Genomic DNA, 15,338 nt, shown 5'->3' with positions numbered 1-15,338 from the left:
TACACATATTTTTTTTTGTTACTAAGCCGTTACAGGTTATAATAAGTTTTTGGGCAAACCGATGAGACCCAAAGTGTCAAAATTAAGGTCCCGTTCTCTAACAAGAGTTGGATGAAGATTAAGATTTTCATGGCACGCTTTTCAAACTGCTAAATGGTGCGTTTCCTGTGAAAACTTTCTATATGAAAGTTGCACTAAAATACCATATTAATCTATTTTTCAAGTTTGTAATAATTAAAACTCAATCAATCATATGTTAATACCACCTCGTTTTGCGTAAAAAACTTAATATTCACCTTTATCTTCATAAGAAAAGAACACCAACTAAATAGAGAGCATTAGAACAAATGAAACCTAGCTAATAGGCACATACATGTATACTTTGGGAAGAAAATAAACAAACTGATCATCATCAAGACCTACTTACTACTCCTTCCTTTCTTTTAATACATGGTGATGTCGTTGATTTTTTATACATTTGACCATTTACCTTATTAAAAAAATTATTTAATTAGTATTGTTTTGTTGGGACTTAATTTATCGTTAAATGATCTTGTAAGCATGACTTAAATTTTTCTTATATTTACATGAAAATTTTAAATATGATAAATGATCAAACATTTATTAAAAGATTAATGATGTCATCTATTAAAAAATAGAGATAGTAATAATTAGCGAGTCCCATGGATTGTCCCTGTATGTCCTGTACGTATATACTTCGGATGGGTGCTGCTCTGCTAGCTCTAGCTGCTCAAGTTGCAGAACGCATAATAGAGCATTAACTATGGGTGTGTTTAGTTCATGAAAAAAGTTAGAAGTTTGGAGAAAGTTAAAAGTTTAGAAAAAAAGTTGGAAGTTTATGTGTTTAGGAAGTTTTGGATGTGATGGGATGAAAAGTTAAAAGTTTAGGATAGTTGGAGGTGACCTAAATATGACCTATATGGCCTGTGCTTCAAGGATGGAGGAGGTATACCAGGCTGTACAAGCTCAACTATAGCACACCTTCCCTCGGGTAGGGCGGGCCTGACGCCCGCCGGAATCATCTCTCTGTTGGCCGGCGGTCAGGGGTGCCGTACATATTGTGGCCTGAGCAGCGGCAGCATATTTGTGAGGCATTATAATATCCATATCTATACACATCGAGAAACCATATGTATGCGTCGTAAAACAGTTTGTTAATTAGTACCAGTAGTTGAACCTATTTGACAATACAGCTATATATATAGCTTCTTCCAAGCAACAACATGGTACTCGTCTCTATTTATTGCGGAGCTTTTGTTAAATTTGCTTGATCGGTTGGCACTACTCTAGAATTGATCTTTAAATATACATATCTTTATTTTGACAAATAGATTAAAACAAGGCCAATATGTAAAAAGCTTTGAAAGTTATTTGCTAAAGACCCGTCTACCAAAATAAGTTTATTTTTTAGACAGGCCTGTTACGGGGCTAGTATCAAAAGTTGTCACGACCGACCCATCAACACATCTCTCCGTTCTCCCTTTATATATTTTGCATGTTCCCTTCTCTCTTATCTTGATCTATCCATTTCCTTCCCATCACCTCTCCCTCTCTCTCACCGCCTACTTGAAACCACCACTAGTTGCCCAAGGGGGAGCGGGCAACAAGCGAGAGCTTCCGGTGATGAGCACGGGCACCACATGCCTTGGCTCCTCCATCACGTGTGCCTCGTCTCCTCCTCCTCCACGGTTGGCGTCCTCATGATGGTTGGATCCAGCGTCGACGGGCTCGCAGTGGCTAGAATCAATGGCGACGGCTAGATCCGGCATTAAGACGGGTGTGGCCACCGCGTGCCTCGGCTCCTCCTTTTCCACTGTGCACCTCATACCCTCCTCTTCCACCGCCGTTCGTATCACAACAATCGGATCTAGCACTGATGGCCTTGCGATAGGTGGGAACGGCTGCGACGAGCGCGGCCACCCCACGCCTCAGTTCCTCTTTTTCACTGTGCACGTCTCATCTCCTCCCCTACCACTACTGAGGGCATAGCGATGGCTGGATCTGGCACCGACACCCCCGCGATGGGTGGGAGCGGCTGGCGACTGACGTGGCCACCCCACGCCATGACGCCTCCTCCATCACGTGCATCTTGGCTTTCTTGACCTCAACAGCAATGACATTAACAGTTTTTGGCTTCGGGCGACGGCAGCAGATCTATTTAAGGCATTGGGACTAGGGTTTCTGTTTTTTTAGAAGTTTTATTTTTTTTGGGTCAAAATTCTAGTGTAGGCCTATAGTAGTGTGAAGTGCAAAATTGGATTTCTCATCAGTTGTGGTGCCTAAGTACGAAAATCTTCATTTCTACATACATCTTGGTCTAGCGGGTGGAACACCCGTCCACAAAAGGTGAATATGCACGTTTGCAATAGTAATTCTGTAGTAGTGTGGACGGGCCGGAAGGTTTCATGTAAACTTTCAAAACAAATACTTCTTTTGTTTCAGGTTTTAAGACGTTTTTTACTTTAGTCAAAGTCAAACTACTCTAAGTTTGACTAACTCTGTAGAAAAAAAAGTAGTAATACTTACAACACCAACATAGTTTCATTAAATCTATAATTTAATAAATTTCATAATATATTTATTTAGGGTTAAAAATATTATTATTTTTTTTCTATAAAATTAGTCAAACTTAAATAGTTTAACTTTGGTCAAAGTCAAAACGTCTTGTAACTTGAAACGGAGGGAGTAACTCACGATGTTCCTAGTTGTCAAATTAAAATGTAGGTGTACATATGTACACATCATACCGTCCAGTCTAAACTATGGTGCATGCATTAAGTTCGAGAATTTGTTTTCTACCCGTATATATTCGTACTTCTGTATATAGTACGGGGAACGTACTATATTCGTTCATCAATCGGCACGGTACTGAATATTTGCGCATTTTACTCAAGCCATCTGTACCTGTACGTATATTTGCACATTATTCACACGTACAATGTATATACTGAATATAGCCTCTCTACGTATCCCCCCGTACGTGCACACTAGTACTGATCCAACAAACATGCACACACTGATGAGGCGATAGAATAATAAATAATATACCCACAAATTAAAGTGTCCAAACGATAGAACACTGCAATGCATGCACCCCATGAGCTAGCCGTCCTGGTGGCCTCCATCATCTAGCTAGCTAGCATTGATCACCAGCACATGCTGCAACACACAGCACAAGCCGCCGTATAGCACCCTCTCGCTGTATACCACCCGGGCGGCCATCAGATGAAGTGCAAATGCATGCAACGCAAGAAAGCTATAGCACACCGTGCTACGTACTACATACTGTACCAAAAGTCCAATCCTCCGGTCCATGTGACTGCCGCTACATTGCACACATCAACACTAGCTTTGCATCCGTGTAAGTGTGTAACCACTGAACTGCCAAACCACCACACCCATTTTTTAGCTCGGTTTAATTTTTTGCCCCCAATCTCACCTTGCTTCAGTATGGAACAGGCACCTAACAACTGTACTGCCCGGCTGCCAACTTCCATTCTCCATCCACCCAATTAATACAGTACACCAGCCTAAATCAACGTCCACCTACAATTCCACACTTGTTTTTTTTTTTTTACTACTACATAGCTGCATTCACCGTATCAATGGTTTCATGCACGACCATGTGAATGAGCATTGTACCTTTAGGTCTCTACCAGTGTAACAGTGTAGCTCATCTTTGCTATAACGACCGGCCAGTCTCGGTCCATGGTGGGATCCATGATCCATCCATCGCAGCCGGTTTGTCCTCTGAAAAGCACGCACACATTTACTCCTCGCTCATCACCTCCCCAACGACCCAACTGCGTGCTCCTTTATTGCGCCACCGCCATGGATAGAGCTTCGCACATGGCCGGCCAGCCAGCCCAGCTGCGTGCATGCACTGGTGAGCACCATATCGATCCGTCGATCACTCAATGCTAGCTGCTACAGCTTTACAACTCTATGGCCGTCTCTATATAAGCCAATGCTGGTGCAGGCTTCAGAACCAATCAGGCAGCGCAGCCTGCAGATCAAGCCAGGAGCTTCTTGAATTTCTTCTCTCTTCTTGTTGGGAGGAAGAAGCAGCAGCTGCAGATAGCTTAGCTACCAGACACAGCCATGGCGGGGAGGGCCAGGGGAGCGGCGCTCGTGCTGCTGCTGTGCCTGAGTGGCACGGCGGTGGGCGTGTGGGCGCGGCCGGTTGCCGCCAAGGGTGACGACAATGCTGCCGGTGAGGAGAAGTCCCTCTGGTTGAAGAAGCAATTTGGAAAGGGACTTGGAGCCGGGCTTGGTGGAGGTTATGGGAAAGGTGGTGGCTTTGGAGGTGGTGGTGGAGGAGGCGGCGGCGGTGGCTTCGGAGGTGGTGGTGGGTTTGGTGGAGGCGGTGGTGGCGGGCTCGGTGGTGGAGGAGGTGGTGGCTTAGGCGGAGGTGGTGGGTTTGGCAAAGGCGGAGGGGTTGGCGGTGGTTTCGGCAAGGGCAGTGGTTTTGGTAAAGGTGGTGGGTTTGGTGGCGGTTTTGGTAAAGGCGGTGGGATTGGTGGAGGCATCGGACATGGTGCTGGAGGTGGATTTGGCAAAGGTGGTGGTTTAGGTGGTGGCATTGGTCCTGGCATTGGTGGTGGCTATGGTAAAGGTGGAGGTCTTGGTGGCGGCATTGGTAAGGGTGGTGGACTTGGCAGCGGTTTTGGAAAAGGTGGTGGACTTGGGGGTGGTGGCGGACTTGGTGGCGGCGGTGGTCTTGGTGGTGGCATTGGGAAGGGCGGTGGACTTGGTGGTGGTTTCGGAAAAGGTGGTGGTCTTGGGGGCGGTGGCGGACTTGGTGGCGGCAGCGGTCTTGGTGGCAGCATTGGGAAGGGTGGTGCTCTTGGTGGCGGCATTGGCAAAGGCGGTGATCTCGGTGGCGGCATTGGCAAGGGTGGTGGAATTGGTGGTGGTTTTGAAAAAGGTGGCGGTCTTGGGGGTGGTGGTGGACTAGGGGGAGGTGGCGGTCTTGGTGGAGGCATTGGGAAGGGTGGTGGTCTCGGTGGCGGCTTTGGTAAAGGCGGAGGTCTTGGTGGTGGCTTTGGCAAGGGTGGTGGAATTGGTGGTGGTTTTGGGAAAGGTGGTGGCCTTGGGGGCGGTGGCGGACTTGGTGGAGGCGGTGGTGGAGGTGGTGGAGGATTTGGTGGCGGTGGAGGCAGTGGGATTGGCGGTGGTTTTGGGAAGGGTGGTGGATTTGGTTTCGGTGTTGGCGCCGGAGGTTTCGGTGGTGGCGGTGGAGGTGGCGGCGGTGGTGGCGGAGGGATCGGTGGCAAGCACTAATACACTGGTACCTACTTCGTTTCAGTTCTCTTGCACTCCATGGGCCATCATGGTATTTAGCTTGAGCGAGTAGCTGCAATATTATGTAGGCTTTTGTTGTGGAGCTTATAGCAGTACTGTTGCGTTTGATGGTTTCTCCCCTTCGGACGTTTGGATAAGTCTGTTGGTACCCTATATGTTGTTATTAATTTGTGACGGTGATACCATATTATATATGTACTTAAGTACTTCATGTGTCAACATATCATATGTTTCGAACGATTGGAGGTATATATATAAACTTCATATTAAACACGTGAAATGATGTTTATCTTTTTTTGAAACGAACGTGAAATGATGTTTATCATCCGTGCATCATCTTCCTCATCAGAAATGCAAGTATGCAACGAGACCGCTGAAGCCGGCGCCGCAGCATCTGCGCTTGTGCCCATGAGCGACTGCAATGCGCCAGATGGCGAGCAGCGAGCGAAAGCGGCCCGTAGAGAAGACAACAGTCGGAAGACGCCCAAATTCGAATGCCAATCTTTAATTCTTTATACAGCCAATAGATGGATTACGGAGAAAATTAAAGCATCAACGTCGTGGTCACCTGAAAACCCTGAGGATCACATCTTTAAAGTGAGAAGTACTGGAGGCCTCACAGGCATCACCTGTCAAATTTTCGCATTTTTCCAAATATGTGTGAATTTGGTAAAATAATATTTAAATTCAGCCAAAATTTGTTAAAATTTAAAATAGTTTCGTGAAGAAAAACGACCGAAATTCTCGAACAGGCTTTACGAAATTGCAAATCATGTCACAAGCATCACCTGCCTGCATGGCCAGCCCTGGGCCAGTGCGGACGGTGCGATCGTATTGGGCCTCCAAAAATTAAGAGCCTCCAAAATATGCTATGGTATCAGGTCTGATAGGCTTAGAGGAAAGATAGAACTCCAAGTATTTAAAAATATATTTGGATTTTTACTAAGCTCAAGAAACTTGACATCAATGGATGATATGGAACTAATAGATTGTTGTACTACTTTTGCCAAAACTTTCTCTTCGGATGATTCGTGTGATGTGGACTTAAATGATCTAATATCTAAATTAAAGGTTTTGCAGCTGACTTTGCCTGCTATGGAGATTTTTGAGTTTGTTAAAGAAATGGACAGCTATCCCAATGTGTCTATTGCTTATCGAATCTTGTTTACTATGCCGGTGACCGTCGCATAAGCTGAAAGAAGCTTTTCAAAGTTGAAGTTATTGAAATATTATTTGAGATAAGTGATGTCTCATGAAAAGCTAAATGGCTTGGCTACTTTGTGCATTGAGAAGAGGCTTCTGAATGAGATTGATAGACACTATCATCACTGATTTTGCATCTAGCACTATTAGAAGAAATTGTTTTAAATGATCTAGAGACATTTCTTTTTTTATTTTAAACTTATTAATGTGAAATTCGTTAATGAAAATGAGTTTTTAAATATTATCTTGTATTTTAACAATGAGTTTTTAGATATTATCATGTATTTTTACGATGAATAGAAGCCTTTATTTTTTTTTCTGCACCAGGCCACCAGGTTAGGGCCGGCCCTGACCATGCATCCCTCGGCGGCCATGGAAAAACGATCAAAAGGCTGGACGCTCGATTAGCGTTGGGCGGTGGATGTGCAAAGGCAAAGGATACGGATCCATTGAAGATATAGTATTATTAGAGTAATGATGAACAAACGTGACACAAAATAAAATAATAAACTAGAAATCTAATAATCTATCTAGTACTCTAATTAGCTAGATCATTGGCACTAATGCCAGGACGTTTTCAGATCATCGGAAAAAAGAAGGCGGCGCAAACCACGTCGGCGCCCGGCAGGCCTCCAGCGGGTCATCACCAGCGCCGTCCTTCCACAGCATCTCCAGGCTCCCGCTCTTGACGTCGAACGTCCCGACGCCGGTCAGCCTCCGGTTCGACTCCCGCGCGAAGCAGCTCACCTTGTCCGCGAAGTAGACGCGGTCCCCTCCGATCGCGCCGCCGGGGGCGCGCACGGGCGCGGCGCAGCCGTTCCCGACGAGCAGCGCGCGGCCGCGCAGGTCGCCGGCGGCGCGCCACCCGAGCGGGTCGCCCGGGTCGCTGGCGAGCACGGCCATCTCGTCGGCGCGCGCCAGGACGTCCCACCACCGGAGCACCACGTGCGGCGTGCCGTCGAGGAGGAAGAGGCGCGCGCAGAACACGTCGGCGGACGGGAACTTTTGCCGGCGCAGGGCCTGCCTCGGGCGCAGCCTGGCGACGGGGAGCTTGCTCGCCTCCACCGGGCAGCCGCCGCCGCCGCCGCCGCCGCAGGCGCTCAGGTCGAACACCTGGATGTCGAATAGGGCGGTCGGAGCCAGGTACGTGACGTGCGTTTCGTCCGTGGCGGTCAGGCCGAAGAACCTGCCGCCGCCGGCGTGCACCACGTCGACGACCTTCTCCGGATGGCAGCGCGTGCCGGCGTTGGGAGTCGTCAGCTGGCGACACTCGCCGAGCCCGGCGGCCGTGTACACCACCCTGTCCCAGAACACCGCGACCGCGAAGGCGCCCACCTCGCCGTCCCCGTCGTCGGCGCCGCCGGGCGCCGAGAAGGCGATCTTGACCAGGACAGAGTCGAGGAAGGTGTCGACGGGGAAGAACTCCGTCACGGCGGTCGGCGACTGCCTGTACTCGACCTGCTCGTGCAGCCTCCTCGATGCACGGCCGCGGCCGAATCCGACGCCGGGGCACGCGGTGAGCGGCGGCAGGTCGACGCGGGCGCCGGAGAGCGGGTCCAGTATCCTGACGCCGAGATCGACGTCGACCGCGGCGATCCAGCCGTCGTGCATGCCGACGCACCGCGTGCCGGGGCGGTGGAACGGGAGCTCGAAGCCGGCGGAAGTCCCCGTCGAAGGGAAGAACACCGCCGGGGACGACGCGGCGGCGGCGGCGGCGTCACCATGGGCCGGCGGGAGGCGGAGGAGCCACGGGAAGGGGTCGATCTTGTCCGGCACGGCGGACGACCACGCGGCGCAGACGGCCCTAGCGCGGACGCGGGACTTGATCGGCAGGGAGGCCAAGATGAGGCGCAGGGTGTCCGGCGGCAGCTCGGGGCAGTCGTGGTCGCCCTTCCTGCTCGCCGTCGCCGTCGCCGTCGCCATGGTAGGGTAGATTGAAAGGCGGTGTGGTTACGTTTTTGCCTGACACGTGAACGTGACACGGCCGAGGCTAGACGTACACAATAGGAGAATACGGAAACGTTACCAGTTAGGTGTTGGATAAATAAGTACTAACGTATGACGTAGTACGATTCGTACCGTGTATCTTGTTTGTATACGACTGAAACTGAGAAAGCTATTTCGCGATCAGTAGCGCCGTAGGGGTGAAAACGGATCGAATACGGTCGGAAATTAAGGATGTGTTTGGTTCGTGGTCAAGACAGAATAGGATATGACCATCCATATTTCAAGGGATATGGTGGTCCAGTTTTTTGTTTGGTTAGGTGGATATGGCCATCCAGTTTCTTATTTGGTTGGGTGGTTGAGAATGGATTGGATGAAAACGACAACATATTAATTAATAATAAAATATGTTAATTATCATTAATATAGCTATAATTTATACTAATTAACAACAAAATAGAGTAATTATATCTAATCAACACTAATTTTTGACAAGTTAATTACTAATTAACAATAATATACTTTAATTATTGCTAATCAAGAACTAATGATCAAGATTAGCAAAGATGGATATCCTCATCTGGTCAATTTGGCCGGATACACTCATCCAGTATCTTCGTGGAATATTCCCTCTCCGGGCCGCCCTATCCACCCTTGCCCACCAACCAAACACATTCAAAAACTAGATCACCATCTCCCATTCAGGGATATCCCTCTAACCAAACACACCCTAACTCTATCGTATTCGTTTTCATAATTTTTTTCGGAATCGAAATAGGAATCGGAAATCCGGATATGAAAACAAAATCGAATATTATCGAATACAAATACAGAGTGAATATGAAGCGAAAAGAATACGGTGACAAATATTAACCAGAATATAAAAACTACTCACTACTACACAAACAATTTTTTTACGTGACCCTATAATTTTTGCAAACGGATCACAACTTGCCACGTCGGCATTTTCGCATCCGACTCCTTAAGACGCCAAAATGAGCTCATTTTGTGGACCACTTAAGACACTGTGTAGAAAAATCAATTTTTCCATACGGACGTCTTAAGTAGCCGTATGCGAAAATAAAATTTAAAAAATTGAAACTAGTTTATTCAATCATATGAACACCAAATTGGATGATTCTTTTTCCTAAATGTTTCTAAAATTATGCTCTATCATGTTAATGTATTTTTACTGCTATTATTTTGGTTATTTTTTCTTGTGACTTTGTTTTATCAATTAAAAATTTGTATTTCAAAACTTCAAATGATATTTTGAAGTAGTAAATAATTTCAGCTGAAAAAATCATGAACATAAAAGCTGTAGAAGTAACTCATCAAGACATACAATATTTATTTTGCTCATTTCTTCATCCGACAAAGTGACAGTAATATTGTTCACAAAATTTACATATCTCTATTATAGTTTATAAAACCATATGAGGGATATGTAAATTTTGTGAAGAATGTTACTATTACTTTGTTGGATGACTTTGATGGATGAAGAAATGACCAAAATAAAAGTTATAGATCTTGATGAGTTATACAGCTTGTATTGATGACTTTTTCAGTTGAAATCATGTAGTATTTGAAAATATTGTTTGAAGTTGTCATATTTTCAAATTTAAATTCAAACTGTCAAACAAAGTCATATAAAAAAATGACCAAAATAAAAGTTGTAGATCTTGATAAGTTATACAACTTTATTTTTGACAATTTACCATTTGAAACCATTTACTAAATGAAGAATTATTTGAATTTCTTATATTTTAAAATTGAAATTTTATATAGTTCAATGAAACTCGGATAGAGAAATGACAAAAATAAAATTCGGAGATCTTAATGAGTTCTACAACTTTGTTTTTGACAACTTTTCATATAAGCTCATTTAGTATCATAAAATTCAATTCGAAATTTATTTTTGCTAAGAAGTCTGATTTGCCTCCTCATGGGTTGGGCTAGCTTATGGGCTATGGCAGCCTTATGCGTAAGTCGGATATCCGATGGAAAATACCTGATAGGAATAAGTTCACTTTGGGTCTCTCAATTTGTCGCCCAGTCCGATTTTCATCCCTTGACCGTAAAACCGGGTATGACCCATCCCCCAACTTACGAAAACCGGGCAAACGTGGTCCCTCGGTGGTTTTGAAGGCGGTATTGGCCGACGTGGTTTGTTTGACTAGGCCTCCATCCCACGTGCCATTGACGTGGCGCTTACGTGGCAATTATCTCCCGGAAAAATAATAAAAAGAATGGCCCCACATGTCAGAGGACGGCGCGGGTGGGCGGCGGAGCAAGCAAGCTCCAGCGGCGGCGGCGGGCGTGGTCGGTGCCAACCCCAACTGTAGCGCCGCTGGTCCGAGTGAAGGCGAGCAGAGCGGTGGCGCCCTGGAAGACGCCATCGACGCCGCCGACCACCCGGACGCCCTCCGCACGCGCCGGGACGGTATCGCTGAGCGCCTCTACACCGCGCTCGTCGTCCTCCTACCGCCGCTCCACAAGCCACCTACGCCGCGCTCTCCCCTCCCGACGTCGTGCTCCGCCTCCTCGCCTCCCTCCCCTGCGAGGACCTCGCCGCCCGCTCCACGTCGCTCGATGATGACCTAGCCGCCGTGGACGCATCCACCTCCGAGTCCCTCGCGGCGCTCGAGGCCCGCTAGGCTGCCGTCCCCGCGCGCCTCGCCGAGGCTGAGGCGGCGCTCTCCGTGGCCGTTGCGGAGGCCGAGTCCGCGAAGCCCCCGCCCACCGACGTCTGGGGCGCGCTCCGGTGGATGTGCGGCCACCGGCCGCATGGATGCTCCCGCGTTGTGGGGCTTCATTGCGGCCCGCCGTCCAGAGCTCGTCGCCGTCTGGAAGGAGGTTGGCACTGCCGTCGCCGCGGAGGATGGTGTTGGTGAGGACCAGGTCTGGGTGCCGTCGCCATGGCGGAGGTGGCGAGGGTGGTGCTGGAGGTGGAGTTGGTAGCGGCAGCGGCTGCGAGGGATGTGGCAGTGCCGGGGAGCGGCGGCGGAGTCGGTGGTGGTGGCGCTAGAGAGAGAAGAGAGAGGAAAGGGGATAGAAATGAAGACAACGACGCTGAGTCGACTCACCCTCCACCTCTGCTCCTGCGGATGCCGTGGCGGAGGAGGCGACATCGTGTTCGGGGTAAGCATGGTGCGACGACTGCCCTATTCCGCCCTGTCGGCCTCGCACCGCCGTCCGCCTGCCGCCGCCGCCCCCCGCTCCGCCCCCCGCTCAACCACCCACGCGAAGCTTCTTGGTGGTCGGCTGCGTCGATGGCATCTTCCAGGGCGCCGCCGCTCTGCTCGCCTTTACTCGGACCGGCGGCGCTCCGGTCGGGGTCGGCACCGACCACGCCCGCCGCTGCCGCCGGAGCTCGCTTGCTGCGCCACCCACCCGCGCCGTCCTCTACCCGGGAAGGAGAGAGAGAGGGAAGAACCGAAGAAGAGAGAGAAGGGAGAGGGAAGGAGAGTGAGGCTGACATGTGGGGCCCACATGGGCCCCACCATTTAAAATTATTTTTTTGTGCAGCTGACATGTGGGGCCATTCTTTTTATTATTTTTCCGGGAGATAATTGCCACGTAAGCGCCACGTCAATACCATGTGGGACGGAGGCCTAGTCAAACAAGCCACGTATGCGCCACGTCAGCCAAAACCGCCTTCAAAACCGCCGAGGGACCACATTTTCCCGGTTTTCGTAAATTGGGGGATGGGTCACACCCGGTTTTGCGGTGAAGGGACGAAAATCGGACTGGGCGACAAATTGAGGGACCCAAAGTGAACTTATTCCTACCTGATAATATCCGATGGATATCACCTATATCATATTCATTTTCATATCCGAATTCGTTTCCGAATTTGAAAATTTCCAGATATATCCAACCGAAACTATCTAAATCCCAAAAAAGGTCCGGTCGGACGGAAATTATCTGAATCACTTTCAACCCTCGCGCGCACCCCTCTCGCGGTTGAGCGAGTTTTCCATTTTTTTTCCCTTTTTTCGTTTCTGTTCGGTTTGCCTTTTTTTTCCCTTCTTTCGTTTCTTTGGTTTTTCCCTTTTTTTTCCCGGTTTCTCTTCTGTTTTTTCCCTTTTTTTAAGATGTATGAATACAAAGTTTGTATTCGTACGTATACAAAGCTTGTATACGCGTTTGTAAAGTTTGTATATTTGTATATGCGTATGCAAACTTTGTATAAGTGATGTATTTTTTAGTTTTTTTAATACGTATGTATATAAAGTTTGTATACATCGTATACAAAGTTTGTATATGTCCTATATAAACTTGTATATGTCATATATAAACTTTGTATATGTGTATAGATTTTTTATGCATTAAAATATATTCATAAAAATAAATAAATAAATAAATATATATACATACACACACGTATCTATATATATATATATACATGTATATATATACATATATATACGTATATATACATACACACATTAGCAAATGTTTGTTGTAGCACTACATTGTCAAATTATAGAGTAATTAGGCTTAAAAGATTTGTCTTGAAATTAATCGCAATATGTGTAATTAGTTAATTTTTAGCTTATATTTAATACTCGATGTAGGTGTTCGAACGTTCGATGTGATAGGGTGTAAAGTTTTATGATTGGATCTAATCACAGCCTTATACAAAATTTTAAAGATGGTTCTTGTACTTTAAGTGTATCTTTTTAATATACAAGTTTGCATGTTTTTCCTGTTGAGTAGATAATACTTTAGTTGTTTTCTTTACATTTTTTTCAGAATTTAAATACAGTGGTATATACGCAGAAAGGTCCTTGAGGATTCTAGGAATAGGTCGTGTGGTCCCTAGCACGTGCTAAATCAAAATTCATTAAGAGTGATCAAGTTTTAATTTAGTTGCATGCAAGTTCTTGGGTCCACATGTCATGCTATACGATTTTACAATTTCAACCTTACATGTTTTAAACTATTTCTAATCACAGTCCTTAGTGCCTAATTAAATGGGCCCCACCTGTCGTTTGCTCGGGGGAGAAAAGAGCGGCAGCAGCAGGAGCAGACCTCGCCGGCCGGCGAGGTTCACGGCGATGCCGACGGCGGACGGTGCATTCTCAGCCGATCCAACCAAAAGAGAAAATGCAGATGACTCCATTGCGAACCCGTAGATGGTGGTTTTGTCGCCGGAGCAGCGCGTAAAAGTGATTTGTGCGGCGACGGCTTTGAGGCTGCATGTGCAAGCGAAGGTTGAGCTCGGATTAGGCATTCTTGATTCATGCATGTGTGTTTATAGAGGTCCTAGGTACTCACAAAGCTTGAACCCAGCACGGTGAGGTCTGGTCGTCTGGACAACGGCGGCAGTGGAGAAGATGGCTCGGCGACGAAGGATGGCGTCGGCTTCACGGCGACGGGCTCGCTCCGGTCGATGGGATGCTCAGAAAAGGTGTATGTGTGGTTAGTGAGATCGCTAGGGAGTTGCATGCGCAAGGAATTGATCTGCGGCTCACCGGAGGAAGAGGATTCGACGGCGGCGGCGGTTGGCCGGAGTTGAAGAAGATGATGCCGATCTCCCCGTTAGCTGCGCCATTGGCTTGGATTCTTGAGGGCTTTTGAAGAGGAGATCGATAGGAGGATGATGGCGAGAGGACTCAGCTCGGGGTGGTATCCTCCGTTGGGCACGACGACGATGCTAGTGCCGGCGACCTACGGTGCTCGCTCCGGGACAACGATGGCGAGGTCCGCGTTCCCGTTACTGCAGTGGATGAAACAAGATGGGCTCAACAGAGGAAATGTTCGGCATGGAGAGAAGAGTATGGAACGGAGATGAGTTAGGAATGGCGATGACTCGTCGGCGACAGCGAGCGTCGTCTTCTTCATGGCCGGCGGCGGAGAGTGCGACGGAGGGGCTGGGGGCTCTCTCTCTCGGTGGGCTAAAAGAGGATGTCGGCGTTGCCACGACTGCGGACACGCGTCGAGCACGAACAACCGCTCTCGGTCTCTGGCCGCCTGTCTCTGTGTTCTTGTCGGTTAAAGAAACTACACAGGGGTGGAGGCAAGCCAATGAGGATGTCAAGTGGATCAAGGGCGATGTGGTCTATGGGTGGGTGTAGAGAAAGAGGTGAACTCTTGTTTTGGATATTCTCTAGGATTTTTCCTTTTTATTTCTTCTCTCTATCTACTATGTAATTCAATAATTTAATATAGAGAACCGATTAATAATTGTGGATATTTGTGATAGCAGATAAAATAATCTAGTTTACATTTTTCCTAGTTTCACTAAAAAAATATTTATATTTTATTCTCAGTAAAATAATTAAGAATGGCTTGGTAGAAATTGGTTTGGATCTTTAGGAGGACAAAACCACTGAAATAAACTATGGAAAAATTATATTCTTACATGTTAAATAAACTAGAATTGAATAATTTTGTTTCATATACACTTTGTACATATTGATGCATATTTTGATGAGTATTGTCTTTGCTAAATAAATTTAAAAATAATATATTATTTGACTACTTTGACCCATTTAATTGAGGTAATAAATTTAGAGATTAAATTATCTCAAAATTCCAGTGAGTTCTAAAGGTTGGGTAGCATCTACATGAATCTTTCCATGATTTTATGTTACACCATTTATTTCTAGGTATTCATTGAGCTTAACTTTTACATTATGAAGATGCTATATTTGCATATATTTTGCCAGAGGTGGTGTCATTAGACTTGATCCTTATGTCTTCATAAATACTTCCCAAAGGTATTTTACTAGGTAAAGCTTAAGAAAAAATTGAGTTATGGAATGCATTCAAAATTGAAAAACACACAAACAACTAAAGTCACATTAATGGATTATGCAAATACAAGCACTCAACCAAGTTTTAGCTTTTTATATAGG

General features: G+C 46.7%; 2 protein-coding genes and 1 pseudogene across 3 annotated transcripts; 1 reads left to right on the top strand and 2 right to left on the bottom strand.

Moving 5' to 3' along the window:
• LOC127780196 (E3 SUMO-protein ligase SIZ2-like) overlaps positions 1-1,790 on the bottom strand; it is a 29,402-nt pseudogene extending 27,612 nt beyond the window's left edge.
• A 2,136-nt stretch (positions 1,791-3,926) lies between these two features.
• LOC127778527 (glycine-rich cell wall structural protein-like) lies at positions 3,927-5,598 on the top strand. 2 transcript variants are annotated; one of them, XM_052305147.1, is made up of 2 exons: positions 3,927-4,948; positions 4,985-5,598. In XM_052305147.1, the coding sequence occupies exons 1-2, from the start codon at positions 4,123-4,125 to the stop codon at positions 5,302-5,304; spliced, it is 1,146 nt and encodes a 381-aa protein (XP_052161107.1). In that variant the 5' UTR covers positions 3,927-4,122; the 3' UTR covers positions 5,305-5,598. The 2 variants fall into 2 exon arrangements, with proteins under 2 accessions (XP_052161107.1, XP_052161106.1); XM_052305146.1 differs by having other exon boundaries at positions 3,932-5,598.
• A 1,368-nt stretch (positions 5,599-6,966) lies between these two features.
• Positions 6,967-8,540, bottom strand: LOC127780536 (uncharacterized). The gene has a single exon (XM_052307455.1). The coding sequence runs from the start codon at positions 8,449-8,451 to the stop codon at positions 7,111-7,113; it is 1,341 nt and encodes a 446-aa protein (XP_052163415.1). The 5' UTR covers positions 8,452-8,540; the 3' UTR covers positions 6,967-7,110.
• Between the last annotated feature and the right edge of the window lie 6,798 nt (positions 8,541-15,338).

Source organism: Oryza glaberrima, chromosome 7, assembly GCF_000147395.1.
Source record: "Oryza glaberrima chromosome 7, OglaRS2, whole genome shotgun sequence".
In the NCBI taxonomy this organism is placed as follows: Eukaryota; Viridiplantae; Streptophyta; class Magnoliopsida; order Poales; family Poaceae; genus Oryza; species Oryza glaberrima.
The sequence above is the reverse complement of the archived record's forward strand: the minus strand, read 5'-3'. Positions and strand labels throughout refer to the sequence as shown.

Bases quoted from the DNA above. Each gene is read 5' to 3' on its own strand.
- LOC127778527 (XM_052305146.1), top strand. From the start codon at position 4,123: ATGGCGGGGAGGGCCAGGGGAGCGGCGCTCGTGCTGCTGCTGTGCCTG.
- LOC127780536 (XM_052307455.1), bottom strand. From the start codon at position 8,451: ATGGCGACGGCGACGGCGACGGCGAGCAGGAAGGGCGACCACGACTGC.